At 38.2% G+C, this 14808-nt stretch overlaps 2 protein-coding genes across 2 annotated transcripts in view; one reads left to right on the forward strand and one right to left on the reverse strand.

The window, feature by feature from the left end:
- Positions 1–1158: 1158 nt before the first annotated feature.
- LOC127442545 (plexin domain-containing protein 2-like) lies at positions 1159–14808 on the forward strand. Its single transcript, XM_051700656.1, has 13 exons — positions 1159–1353; positions 3352–3578; positions 3664–3804; positions 4366–4435; positions 4529–4651; positions 6454–6572; positions 6667–6766; positions 6916–7011; positions 7306–7387; positions 8214–8274; positions 8358–8577; positions 14232–14392; positions 14565–14808. Exons 1-13 carry the CDS (start codon positions 1266–1268, stop codon positions 14790–14792), a joined length of 1716 nt encoding a protein of 571 aa, XP_051556616.1. The 5' UTR covers positions 1159–1265; the 3' UTR covers positions 14793–14808.
- Positions 2224–14808, reverse strand: part of myripa (myosin VIIA and Rab interacting protein a) — a 47288-nt gene continuing 34703 nt past the window's right edge. The window contains exon 17 of the mRNA XM_051700654.1: positions 2224–3488. Coding sequence (XP_051556614.1) covers positions 3469–3488 — 20 coding nt within the window. The 3' untranslated portion in view covers positions 2224–3468. The remainder of the gene's footprint in view (positions 3489–14808) is intronic.

The raw sequence follows: 14808 nt of genomic DNA on the forward strand, positions 1-14808 counted from the left end.
CAAATTCCACCCGCCAATTTTCATTGGCCTTTTCTGAATAAAGCAAAGGTGATTGGGGCTCTCAAGAGCAAACCCCTAGTATCACTACATCGACACAACGTCTCGTTCCCTCCATCAGGGAACAGAGGTTACATCAGTAACCAAGATGTTTTTTAATCATTTAAAACAAGATACAGTAGGTCTACATTTTTAGCGATTAAAAATATTTTTTTATATATAATGGTATTCATGGTTTCTGCTAAAACAACATATAGTTACTATTATGGTTATTACTGTAAAACCATGTTTCAAATAGTGTAGCCTAACAAACTTTAAGAATCTGTGTTTTTTATTATAAATACCAGGTTACCACGGTGCGGCTGATACATGTTTGTAAGCAATGGATTAAAATAAAAAACAGTATCTAGCAATTAATTGGCTAGTAGCTTTTAACCTATTTAAAAATATTACTATTATAGTTTTATTAGCACATTACATAAACAAAGAGCAGAGCACTGTCCGTCAGGGTGATAAAGATTGTTTTCTAGCACAACTCGTATGGCAAATTATTTGTTTGAAGAGCAGAGAACAGCATGGCCTTTCTGTAGAATCCTTCCCAGTGATATGGTCATGAATAATATGGGAAAACACAGTTTTAACACCATTTTCTCCAAATGTGTAAATTCATTGTCATTGATCGTGTGAGCTGTAACACCTTCTACTGATTGGTCAACTTCAGGTAGATCTCCAAATCGGCTCGTTCAACCGCACACACATCACGAATTGAAGCGGACAGCACTCAAATTTTTTAGACAGTTTTAAAAATTATTGGGAGAAAACTGGTCTATAGCTGACTGTGAATAGTGAGTTTCTACAATGGCGTTGGTAACTGAAAACAATTGAGTTTAAATTATGCTGCATCCACACCACTAGGTGTCAGTGTAAGTCCAAGACGACAAATAAAACATATTACCTTTCACCTTTAAATGAGACTAATAAAACAGGTCCACCAGTCTTTACTTTACACTCATGAAACATATGATACAGAATTTCTTCCTCCATTTTACAGAATACACAAATTCTATACATCACTCAGCTATAGCTGAAAGTCTCAACTCGTAACATGCGCGTCACTACAACCTCGGTATAGACTGGACAGACTGGTGGGTGTGTCGGGGAAGCTGAAGGTATCGCATTATGCTTCTTGTCAGACGTGTGGACTAAACATTTTATTCGGCGTCTCCTTCCATTTAAATTTATAAGGGCGCTTTAGAATATCTTTGAGCATGGAACTAGCAGCAAGACACCATGTTTTCTATGGAATTTCCGTAGTTATTCAGATTACATTTACCATACAGGAACTGTCATCAAATGGTAAGCCATTCATTTATTTGGTAAGTTTTTATTCTAAACGATGCTTTGTGGCAAGAATAAAATAAGAGTTACCTATCATTAAATAATCTACGAATCTAAGAATGATGTGCTCATTTCCCGTAGCCTAAATGACCAGAAATAAGCAAGCTCCTTAAATGATCTTTTCCCCTCATGTCTTTACCATATGATTCCTATTGGACTCTGTATTAATTATCTCGTGCCAGTGCCTTAATTTGTATCACTCTGATTTAAAACTTCAAATGTTTGCAGTATCTGTTGTTATTTTAAAATACATTAAAAATGCAATTCATACAAAACCATTATTTGAATACGCCTCTACTAAGATGAACATCTTTTCCATTTATAATTTTGGTATTTTTCTTAAAGTCAAACATTTCTAAGTGGTGTAACCGTCCGGAGACAGATAAACAAGTAAAAGTAATTACAATCTGAAATGATTGAAAAAAGAAATGCTGACATAATTAGATTGGAATGATATTTTATTATTATCTATTAAAAGATAAGCGGTGAATCAATTTTGTTTTAAAATAGTATTAATATTTAAAACACTTCTGTCCAGCAAATCAAAGTCAGGTGGTGTTATCAACATGCAGGTAAACCATAAAACAGAACCAACAAAACCTTTACCTTCATGATTTTATGTGAAGTGTTTATTTTATTTTTTTAGATATTATTTGGATATTTTTGTAATCAGATATTTTTTAATTTTTATGAAAAAAAGGCACAATATGTTCAGATCAAATGGAGTAATCCTAAGAAAACTTCTGATATGTATATATATATAAATGTCTTATAAAAATATCTTTGAAAACGTGTGTACCTTTTTCTTGACATTTGACACTCTTATAATTGTTTTATTTATTTTTTTATTTTTGGGTAGAAAATGCTGTAAAAAAAAAATTTTTTTAAATGTATGAAACCAACATGGACACAAAGATTACATTTCTATGAACCTGACACATGTCCTTTAAATTAAGATTTCCAATTTTTATCACATAGGACAATCTTATTTGTGAGTATGCATAATTCAGCTGTATAGATTACAGTACATGAGATAATAACAAGGTCATAACAACGATTACATGAGAATAATGCTTGGCTTAGACATTAAGAGGGGGGTGGTTACAGAAAATGCTTGACAATACACAAGGTAAACAAAGCAATTATATAAAAAAAGAAAGAAGTGATGCTAATATTTTGTTTATATTATACAGTATGTTTTAATAAAAATATATATATATATATATATATATATTTTATTTTACCATAATTCTTTTAATCATCCAGTAGCTACCATCCAGACCATTTTTGGCATGTGCTTACTCTAGACTGCGGTCTTTGTCAGCATGTTGAAAGTAAATGTGATAGACCAGCAGAGGTCACATCACATAGTTACAATGCCAAACAGGGGGGAAAAAAAGAGTCCTCCTTCACTAAGGTGCAGAATCCCATTGGTTAGCCTTCCCTTCTGTTATTAACTAATAGTAAATCACATTAGGGACATAATGTCGAAAATTTTAAATAAGAAGAACACAAGGAAGAACTTTGCTGGATTCCTAAGGAAACAGAAACTCTATGTTACCCCAGTCAAAACATTGCCCTATCCTCATACTCCTTTCCACCTACTGCCATGAGGAATGCTAAGCATGTTTCACCCTCTCCTGTGAAAGAAGTACTTTGGACACACTGCTGTCACTGGCAGGATGTGACAAACGGTGTTTATTTGCATTATGGGTTGTTTGCATCCACAGAGTCTCACAGATGCTAAACACAAGACAATCACCTATTGTCAATGTTTCATTCTTCGATACAGTAGTTGAAACAGCTATTCAGTTACCATATCAGATCACAATAAGGTGACACAGGTGTTAATTTCAGTTCTTAGACCAATTCACATTTAGACTTTCAATGAGTCCCCTTTTGCCTGCAATGCAAACAATCCAGCATAAACTGGTTTAATTAATCACCATTTGTCAGGGGTCTCCTACTTTGACTTTGAGAGGCTCTCCAAGCAAGAGAGTGCTGATGTATACTTCAAGCTTGTCCATAAAAGATGGAGGAGATGGCTGTTCTCATCTACACCAGAGGACCAAATCAGTCAGAAGAACCAGGATCTGGAACGGTATGAAGTGAAGAGCAGATTGGATTCAGAGCGCTTTCCAGAAGTTGTGACTAATAAAAATCATGACAACTCATCCATTGAGGTGAAGATTCAAAATAATGGCATCCTTCTCAGACATACATCTGCGCTCTTACACTTACTGTGTTTAAATGTTCTGTTTGCTTCAGAGAGATATGGATCATATCTACTACATATCCAAAATCTATGGGCCCACGCACAGTGCAACCAAGGATTTGTGGGTCAATCTTGAGCAAATGGACATGGGAAAAGTTCATGGAATTCTCTCCAACACACATCGACAAACTTCGGTATGGACTAGACTAGAACAAAAAAGTTTATTCTTGATCTTTTGTAAACATTGCAGGTGAACATACTTTTTTAGGTAACACTTCACAATAAGGTTGTATTTGTTAACATTAGTTAGCAATATTAGTTTACATGAAACATTGCAGGTGAACATGCATGTTACGATATGACACCATTTTCAGGTAAAACTTCACAATAAGGTTGTATTTTTTAACATTAGTTAGTAATAGCAATATTAGTTTACATGACTAACAATAAACAATACATTATCACCACTTATTAATCTTGGCTAATGTTAATTCAAAGTTGTACACAATAACATTAGTTAATGCATTATGAACTAATATGAATTAACACTGAACAATTGTATTTTCATAGATTAACAATGACCAAGATTAATAAATGCTGTAAACAAGTTAGTTCAATTCATGATACCTAATGCATTTACTGATGTTAACAAAAATAATCTTATTGTAAAGTGTTACCCATTTTTGTCATTTGTATTAATTTTAAATACATTTTAGTAAGACAAGTGTTTAACTGAAATGTGTTTTGTCTTATAGAGATTAAATCTGTCTTTCGATTTCCCTTTCTATGGACATCTATTAAGGGAAATACATGTAGCTACGGGAGGTGAGTGCTACACAATTTAGAGTGAGTTATATTTTATTTTAAATTAAACTTTGAAATTAAGGTGTTATATATAATAATTGTATTTCTATTCAGGTTTCATCTACACTGGAGATGTAATCCACAAAATGCTCACAGCGACTCAGTACATTGCTCCTCTCATGGCTAATTTTGATCTCAGCATCTCACAAGATTCATCGGTCATTTACTGTGATAATGGTAAAATGGGACAGACTAAACATGATTTTTAAATTTGAAATATCCTGATTCATTTGCATTACTGAATTGGTTTTATTTGAATATACAACAGTTAGTTCCAGTCCTCGTATCTGATTGGACGAGAGACGTTTTAATAGTGCTGATGTCTCAGAACAGCAGCACTCAGGCGCTTTACTGTTTGTATCACTCTGCTTGTGTTTGTGGTGTTCTAAACTTAAGTGTAAGAACAGCTCAGATGTATAAAAGAGCTTGACGTGAAATTTATCCCTGTGACTTTAGCCACAGATTTTAGCCAGCAGGTGGCGTCAAAAGACCATTTTTGTGTGTAATGAGCGAGTTAAGCTGACATTCATTTGAGTCAGCTCTGCCAGTCAGCGAGCAGTTTCTTTGAAGTCATCGCGATTGCTTTTCACTCCATGATTGCTCATATTACTACTACACGACAGCTGGGAAATAGAGTTAAACTAACAGCTTCAGAATTAGCCTGATCTCACAGTGAAATTGGAAAGAGTAAATCGACTTTTCTTTCGTTAAAATCGGTATACGTTGATCGAAATTTTGAAACACTGACCCCAGTGGACAAAGCGGTAAGTGTTGTAGGGCATATGAGCATGTGTGAGTTCCATTTATGTCCAGGAGAGGTCGCCAAAAGCTAGAAGTGAAGTGAGTTGTTTTCAGCTTATAAAAAAGCATATATTTATAGATTCTATCCCCCAACCCAAACTCAAACCCAAACCTTACCTTAACCATTAGTGGAGTAAAAAAGTAATGTTATAGGGAAAAGTGAAACCTCCAAATCATGCTCGTCATTTATTATTCATACGTGGTTACTGCCAGGCTTTGAACCTTAGTCTCCCACACAGCTGATGCTAAGAATGCTGCATGTCAGCACGTCGGCATACAGTCGCTGATCCTAGGGTACCGAAACTATTGGAAACATCATGCCAATTTCACGTGTGATCATGTTGTCAGAATTAAGGTTTATCACAGCTAAAAGACACAACAGACTGAGTAATCTCATATATACAATTACCTGATACTTTTGGACAGAGGAGTGTCTGCTTTAGGAGGAGATGTAAACAAACATTCAACATGGCGGAGGGGAGAACGGTGTCTATAGGGAATGACTCTTACGCACCACCACTGACAACCGCGAAATAGGGAGGAACACCCCGGCTTGGATGGCTATTTTTACACATAGAAAATAGGATGTATTTGACCAAAATGACATTATCTTCAGCAAGCTGACTAACACTACACTACAGCTGAGGAATAAAGTGAAACAGCTATAGCTTTGCTGTTCATCACTGCTTGGGAGTTGTGACAGACGCAGATAATCGGACACATTCAATCTCTCTCTCTCAAACAAACAAACAAACAAACACACACACACACAAACATCCTTGTTTCTTCAAGAACTTGTAAGAAACAGCCCAAGCCGCCATTACAAGTTCTAAATTGATGTTTTCGAATTAGTAACGGAGGCTTTGGCGCATCTTTTGAACTAGAAATTACTGATTCTGATCCATGGTGCAACAAGTTCCATGCGTTTTTTTTTGTTGTTTTTTTTTGTGACAATCCTTAGTTTTTCCTCATACTTGAATTTACTTGTTCATTGAACTGTTGTATATAAGCAATCATGCTATATGGCCCTAAGCCAGCACTGCTGTGATGCAGCCGAATCACAGCCATGCTGATATAGAGCCTTACAGCATTCTTGCTCATGTGATGTTGCTTTAATATATTTGAATATTTTAATTTGAAAGGTTATTTATTTATTTTATTTTTAAATTATCTTTTAGGTACAGCTCTTGTTGTGCAGTGGGACCATGTTTATCTCCAGGATGCTTCTCATTTGGGCAGTTTTACCTTCCAGACAACTTTGCACAATGATGGCAGAATCATATTTGCATATAAAAAGGTTGATTTTTGTTTTGTTTCGTTTTTTACATAGTTCTTGGTTATTACAGCTATCATTCTTGAGGATAAACCAACAGACTCTTGTCTGTTTTTAGATTCCCATTGACATTAGTAAGATTAGCCCAGTGAATCATCCTGTAAAAGTTGGGCTCTCTGATGCTTTTGTGGTTCTTCATAAGATTGACCAGCTTCCCAGTGAGTAACTGCTCAACTTCTCAATACTTTCGCCCACTAAAGTGATGTCTCTTTGCATATAACTGTATAATTGCTTTGGCCTATGAACTCTGCTATTCCTTGGTTGTGTATTAAATCATGTCTTGCTCTTGTGGGTTTTCTTGTGACAGATGTTCGACGAAGAACAATATATGAATACCATCGGGTAGAGCTCTTAAAATCCAAGATCACCAACTCCACTGCTGTCAAGATGATTCCTCTGCCGAGTGAGTCTGAGCTGCTGACAAAAATGCATCAGCTGAGACGGAAAACTTTTCATTAGTGGAAAATAGCTCTGCATATAAATTTTAGCTCATATTTTCCCCCGTTAGAAAAAAAGACCAATATAATTCCAGTAACCACAGACATTGTTGAAAGCTTCTCTAACTCTATACACATTGTCTTGTTTTTTTGGCTTGACTTCAGTATATTTCTTCACTTAGTGTGAGAAAACAGAAATTACCCACATATCTTTATCATGTGTTTGTTAAAATTTGCCACGGCTCATCCTGCTGTGTCAGCCTGCCTCCAGTTCTCCAGCTGTGAGATGTGTGTTACAGCTTATATTGGCTTCAACTGTAGCTGGTGTAATCGCCTACAAAGGTATACGTTTTCTTGGTTTACTTGTATTTTTCGATATGCTCTAAATCTATTAGATCTAATGTTGTAATTTGACCAAGAACACTAAACCATTACATTATAACTGTGTACAAATATCTGAATCTGTGTAAGCGCCTATGTTGTTTAAAGAGATATTTCACTCAAAAATAAAAATTCTCTCATCATTTACTCGCCCTCATGCCACCCCAGATGTGACCTTTCTGCAGAACATAAACATGGATTTTTAGAAGAATATCTTTGCTCTGTTTGCCCATACAGTGCAAGTGAATGGTGACCAGAACTCCAAAACCTCCTAGAAGGAGATAAAGGCAGCATAAAAGTAATACATGAGACTCCAGTAGTTTAATTAATGTCATCTGAAGCAATCTAGTTGTTTTTGGGTGAGAACAGACTAAAACATAACTCCTTCTTCACTATACAGTACATCTTGCAATTGCAGTCTCTAGGCACGATCATGATTTCAAGCTCAATTACACTTCCTAGTGCTTAACGCATGCACAGAGCGCTTGATGGTGCTATAGGAAGTGTAGTTTAGCTTGAAATAATGATCGCCAAGGAGAATGCTGTCAAGATGTACAATGAAATTTTTTTTACATATTAGTCTGTTCTCACCCAAAACCTTATGGATTATACTTATGCTGACTTTATCTCATTTTCGGAGCTTCAAAGGCCTGATCACCATTCACTAGCATTGTATGGTCCTATTGTATGGACATTTGTTAATTGTTAGTTCATGATACCTAATGCAGTGTTTACAAATAGTACCTTATTTTGAAGTGTTACCGACAATACATATTCTCTCTTGCAGATGTTCCAGTGGATTTGACCAGTACCGTCAGGACTGGGTTGATAGTGGGTGTCTAAATGAGGTGAAGATCCGTTCTTGAGCCATTCCTCTTTTATAATGCCATCATCTCCCATTATTACTAACTTATTTTTAATGTGTTTTAAGATAAAGAACCAGAGCTGTGGTCAACATCTAAACAGAAAACCACCTCTCATTAAAACCAGCACTCCAGCAACACAGACAGGAACAAAAACAACACAACTGATCAGAATTTCCACAACCACAACAACATCAACCACATCGATCGGAGGCTCCTCACTTTCTACCAAAATAACCAGCACACCCTTATTCTTAAGAAATCCTCCTACCAGCATCCTCACCGATGGTAAGTTTCGTGGTCTGTGACCCCCTTTTCAATATTTTTCACAATAATTTGACTGTCTCATTGCTCCTCTCCCTACCCTCTCAAATGTTTGTATCCTCCAGGATACAAAAATCTTTTTATGGTTAAGTTAGAAAAAGATCTAAATAAGTAGTCTAAATTATGCTAAAAATCTAATTAATGGAAATTAATAAAAAAATTATTTTGATATTCTTCCCTGGCTACAAAACTACAAAAGGTGAACATGAACATCCTTTTTGAGGAGGGAATTTGTGAAGGAAACATTGTTGAAAAGAGTGACAAAATGATAAAAACTCACAATCAATGAGTTGTCATTTTATTTCTCTTGTCCTTGGATTACACAAAGTTCTCATTTTGTGAGAAACAGATTTCCCGCTTAGGCTACATCTACATTAATCTGGATGTATTTGAAAAGTGTGTTTTCTTTTTCGAAACGCTCTCCGTCCATACTGCCGTTTTCAAGTGTTTTCCAGAAGTTGCTCATCCACACTAAAATGTTAACAATTCCAAGCAGTTCCATGTACGGGCTGAAACGCAATTGTCCTCATGTTTCGTCTCCTGTGAAGGAATGCATTGTGAATGTTGTACAAAGTAACATTTATGTTTAGCAATGCTCTCAAAGTGAATAACAGGCACAATACAATGCTAATAACATGCTACAATGTGGGCCACCATCTTTATTGTTTTGGGTTGAATGGTTCACATGACTGTGTCACATGACAACAAATACATCATCGTCTTTGCTTCCCCGTCCACACTACAACGTGAAGACTGCTTTTTTAAATGTATCCACTTGGGAGAGCATTTTCCAAAAGCTCAATTTTTGCTGTCAAAAAGATGCATTTTCAAACAAAAACATATTACTGTGGACATGGCCTTAGATGCAGATTCCCCGATTCTATTTGGATTCACAAGCTGTAGTATTTCTTGTATGTAGTTATTCCAATGATAGGCACACACGATGTTATCAGCAACAAACTAGAGTTTTATTGAAGAGCATGTTCACTCAACTGAAGGAGAAAACATACTAATGCACTGACACGCTTCACTAACAGTGGCACCTAGTGTCAGAACCAAGCATTACTAGTATCAGTGTATAACACAATACACTACATCCCTCTTTTTTCGCAATAAATAGTGCCCTTTGAAACAGACACTTTGTATGACTTAATAAGAAAACTAATAGCCTAAAACGGGTTTCAAATATCTCAAAACAGAGATTTAAAGTTTGTCCATAACAAATAATTGGTCCGTTCCAAAGCATCAAACGTGCCTGGTAGTGTTAGAGGTTACCAGCACTTAACCCATCGATAGAGCACAACATCTACCATTGGGCCATGCAGTAGTCCTGAAACCTCAGTTACATTTTTACCACCCTACCTTCTGGTGTACGTGGTACTAGCAAAATATATAGATGGAACAATTGCCTCCTGAAGCTCCTCTGGTTCAGTGGGTGCCATAACATCTGGCTCATCCACAGGCAAGCATGTGTCTGTTTGTTTGTGGTTTGTTTTCCGCAGGTCGCGTCTGTTTCAACGATACTGATGACCTGATGGTGTCTTGACTTCATATGACCTCAGCTCATGTCTCTTTGACACGATGACACCTGTTTTCCACCCCTGTGCAGTTTCCATATGTACTGTGCTGCCTGTATGTAGCTCTGTGAAGTGCTTTTGCTCCTGTTGTAGCTGCGCTTTTGTTTTCACTGCAGGTCTGTAAGTGCAGCATGAACGCCTCTGGGAGTAGCTGGTTGAAGGACCTCACTTGCTGCTGGAAAGGTACTCCTCAAGACTCTGCCTATCAGGATCGGAGCTGGTGAGGATGCCATCCCTGTGATGGGAGTGTTCCTCAAAGAGAGTAGGGCAAGATGTTGATCTTCTCCAGATTGTTCTGCCTTTTTCAGCACATGTTTTGACAGACTTCATGGTTCTCTCAGCTAGCCCGTTTGAATGGGGGTAGCCTGGACTGGAGGGGGTTAGTTTGATGCCCCACTCTGCAGAAAACTGCCTCATTTCATGACTTGAAAAAGGAACATGGAAACACACCAACTCCTTGGGTATGCCGTATCTGGAAAACACTGCTTTCATCCTGTTAATCACTGCACTGTGCAGAGCATGCTGTCTTTTCTCTGATGTTTAACACTTCAGGATATTTGGACATGTAATCCACAATCAACAGAAATGACTGACCTCTGATTTCAAAGCTGTCTGCAGCAACCTTCAGCCAAGGAAGTTCTGGGATTTCATGCGAGATGAGTGGCTCCTTTTGATTTCTGGGCTGGAACTCCTGGCATGTTGGACATGCCTCAATCATCTGCTCTATGTGCTTAGTCATTCCCTGCCAATACAGTAATTTCCTGGCACGTGCTTTTGTGCGCTGCATACCCTGATGAGCGATGTGCAGCTTCTGCAACATCACTGCTTTCATTGCATCAGGAATGATGATCTGTCTGATGTCAGTAATACTCCTTTCTTTACAGATATTGTGTGTTTGATAGGCCAGTACTGCTGAATTGATTGGTCCAGTTGCTTTCTGTGTTTCAGCCAGCCATTTGCATGTATCTTTTTAGGTGCTTGCAGAGTGCTGTCTTTTTCTGTGGCATCCTTGAGCTGCTTTAACATTTCATCACTTAGAGCCTCTCATTTCAAGGGAGTAAATAACTCTTTCATCACTGAGCTCATCTGGGGTTATGTGTTGGCCCTCACCGACAGTCCGTGACAGTGCATCAGCATTCAGCATCTCCTTGCCAAGTGTGTACTGTACATTGAGATCATATCTTTGCAGTTGAAGGAGCATCCTCTGAAGTCTTGAGGGCACTTTGCTCAAAGGTATCTTGAGAACTGACTCCAATGGCTTGTGGTCTGACTGCATCTTCAATCTCAGCCCATAAACGTACTGGTAGAATTCTTTTACTGAGAAGACAATTGCCAGTAACTCCTCTATCTGGGCATAGTTCTTTTCGGTGTCTGTCAGTGTCCTGGATGCATATGCGACTGGATGCCCTTCTTCCATCCTTTGATGCATCAGTCTGAATGTTGAGTGGCACATTCAACAGGGGCATTGGTCAGCACTGTTTTGAGTGAGGACAGTGCCTTGTCCTGCTCTGGTTGCCACTGCCATGCAATGTCATTATGCAGTAGTTGTCTCAGAGTATCTGTGAGTGATGCCTCACCCGGGATGAATGGGGCCAGGTATCTTATCATGCCAAGAAGGCGCTGCCGTGCTTGCTTGTCTGTGGGTGTTGGCATACTCACCACTGCTTGTACTTTGCCTTTGTCTGCTTTGACTCCCTCAGGTGTGATCACATGACCCATGAACCAGACTCTGTTCACTTTGTATTGGATTTTGTCAGGATTGAACTTTATGTTAAGCTGTTCAGCTCTCTCCATGATCTCATCATGTTGTTGTTCAGTAGCAGCTGCAACAGTCATGTCGTCAGCTACTATGTGTACACCCTGAATGTCACCGAATGTCTCACAGTTTCGCTGAAACACTTCACTTGCCGATTTGATTCCAACGGTAAATGTTTAAATCGATACCTTCCCCATGGAGTGTTGAATGTACACAGAAGTGAAGACTCTTTATCAAGCTTAATTTGCCAGTACCGTCCTTTTTGTCAAGGATGGAAAAAACATCTACCTTTCTATCTAGCATGCATAGCACATCCTCAGTCGGGGGAATGGAGTAATGTTGACAAAGGACAGCTTTGTTCATGTCATGGGGATCCAGGCAAACCCTTAATGACCCGTTCTTCTTTTCAGTCACAACGTGGCTGTTGACCCATGGTGTTGGCTGAGTGACAGGAGCTATGACATCTGTCTGTAGTAACTGGTCAAGAGTACTCTTCAGTCTGCTCATTACTGCTAAAGGAATTTTTCTGCAGCCATGAATGATAGGTGGAACCTTTGGGTCCACATGTATATGGTGCTCTCTGGGAAACTGCCCCAATCCTTCAAAAACGGCATGGTACTGAGTTAGTAGCTCCTCTTTAGAGGCAGAACATTTGATCACAACAGTCTCGACTGTCCTCACTAGCTGCATCAATTCACATGTTTCTTTTTCTAGTATTGCTGTGGATGAATGCTTAGTGACATAGAAGGTTAGGCGTGCCCGTGCTTTAAGAGTGATGCACTGGAGTTTGATTATACCCTCTGGCTTCAGCTTTGTCCCTCCAAATGCTACCAGCATAGTCTGTATAGGTTGCAACTCTGCAGGTCCTCAGCAGTTTGCCTCAGCCCCAGTTTACAACTTTAATCTCACAGACACATTTTCAACATCAACATTAGTGTCCATGTACCATGATTTGTCAGCCATGGTTGATATCTTGTCTACTTTTACAGACCCTATGAACAGCGAGTCCACAGTGGCATGTTTCTTTTGATATTGTCTTGGATTTGATTTGTCTGAACTGCACATTTTGGCAAAATGGTTGCATTTTCCACAAGTGTGACATGTAGCCCCAAAAGCTGGCATTGTCGTGGCTAATGGGATTTTCCACATTTTCTACAAGCGAATGTATTTGTTTTTGATGAGTGCCTAACTTTTCCTATTTCTTGTGTTGCTTTGCATCTTTGGATTTCTTCTGTATGCCGTGCACTGCTATATTTTGCTCACCCATGGCTTGAATCTGTGTCTTTGCAACTTCTGCTGCTCTACAAATATCCACAGCTTTCTCAAGAGAGAGATCCACCTCTCTCAAAAGTCTCTCTTTTAGACGCTTATCACTGATGCTAAAGACTATCTTGTCCCTTATGTCTGGCTCTGCTGCACCAAATTCAGTCTTTGCTTTTCTGTTTGAATTCAGTCACATATTTGTCGACGCTGATTGAATCGGCCATGGGGTGAGCCCAGAACTGGTGTCTTTCAAATACAACTTTTTTTTTCCGGCATACAGTACTTCTCAAATGCAACTATTATGTCATCCATCATCTCATTTTCCTCCTCAGACTCAATAGACAGGGTGATATACACTTCTAAGGCTTCATTGCCTAATGCATGCAGACACATGGCTATTTTTTACATCCTTAGAGTCAGATCTTGTTGCAGTCATGTATATGTAAAGATTTGTATCCATCTCCTCCAATTTTCTCCAATGTTTCCAGACAGGACTAGTGGGGGTGGCAGTCTGAACTGATCCATGGATTACCACGTTTATGAATTAGCTGACTCAGGAATTATTTTTCATCCAATTCCTGTTTTTTGGATGACGAAAACTCTGTTTCTTCTGACACCATGTTGTATGCCTTGTATGTAATGATTGCAATGATATGCACACGATGTTATCAGCAAAAAACTACAGCTTTATTGAAGAGCATATTCACTCAATAGGAGCACAACACTGAGCTAAAACAACAGAAGGAGAAAACATACTAATGCACTGACATGCTTCACAAACAGTGCCACCTAGTGTCAGAACCAAGCATTACTAGTATCAGTTTATAACACAATACACCTACACAAGCTCTCGTTTTGATTCTGATAATAGATTGATCTTGTGGTTTTATGAATCAATATCAGTTCAAATGAAGAGCACGATTAATCAGAAAATCTATATTTTTACCCACGCACACACTTTTACTCAGAGGTCTTGTTGTAATTGTTGTCGTTCATCTTTACAAGCATGTTTTGTTTTTCAGAGTCTAAGATGGACAGTACAGAGAAACAGACTGAGGAGCAGATGCAGACTGGTCTGTTCATCGGCATCCTGGTCGTCATGGTCCTTATGGTGGCAGCTGTGTTGGTATCTATATACATGTACTACCATCCCACCTCCAGCGCTAGTCTCTTTTTAATAGAGGTGAGCCTCAAGCAAAAACAATATATGAGTGTATATATATGTACAGTATAAATACCTTTCAAAAATTAAAAGCCTTTCAAAGCATATATTTTGCAAGTGCTCTAAAAATATAGTAATTTTATATATATATATATATATATATATATATATATATATATATATATATATCTAGAGAAGGCCAACAAACTGGCCTGCCATGAAATTTCGGAGGGGATCAGGACACCCATCATATGCAGAGGTAGAGGCCATGGGGCAGGACAAAGAAGGATTCATCATGATGGAACCTAAAGACAGTTTTTTGGTATCAGACAGGAGAAAGAGTTCATTCCTAACTAACCAGAGAGAAGGATTTATTGTGGCTGACCAAAGAGAACGCTTCCTCATCATGGAACGCTGCTGACATGAATCCCATACTT

The sequence above is a fragment of the Myxocyprinus asiaticus genome, chromosome 6 (genome assembly GCF_019703515.2).
Source record: "Myxocyprinus asiaticus isolate MX2 ecotype Aquarium Trade chromosome 6, UBuf_Myxa_2, whole genome shotgun sequence".
Lineage (NCBI taxonomy): Eukaryota > Metazoa > Chordata > Actinopteri > Cypriniformes > Catostomidae > Myxocyprinus > Myxocyprinus asiaticus.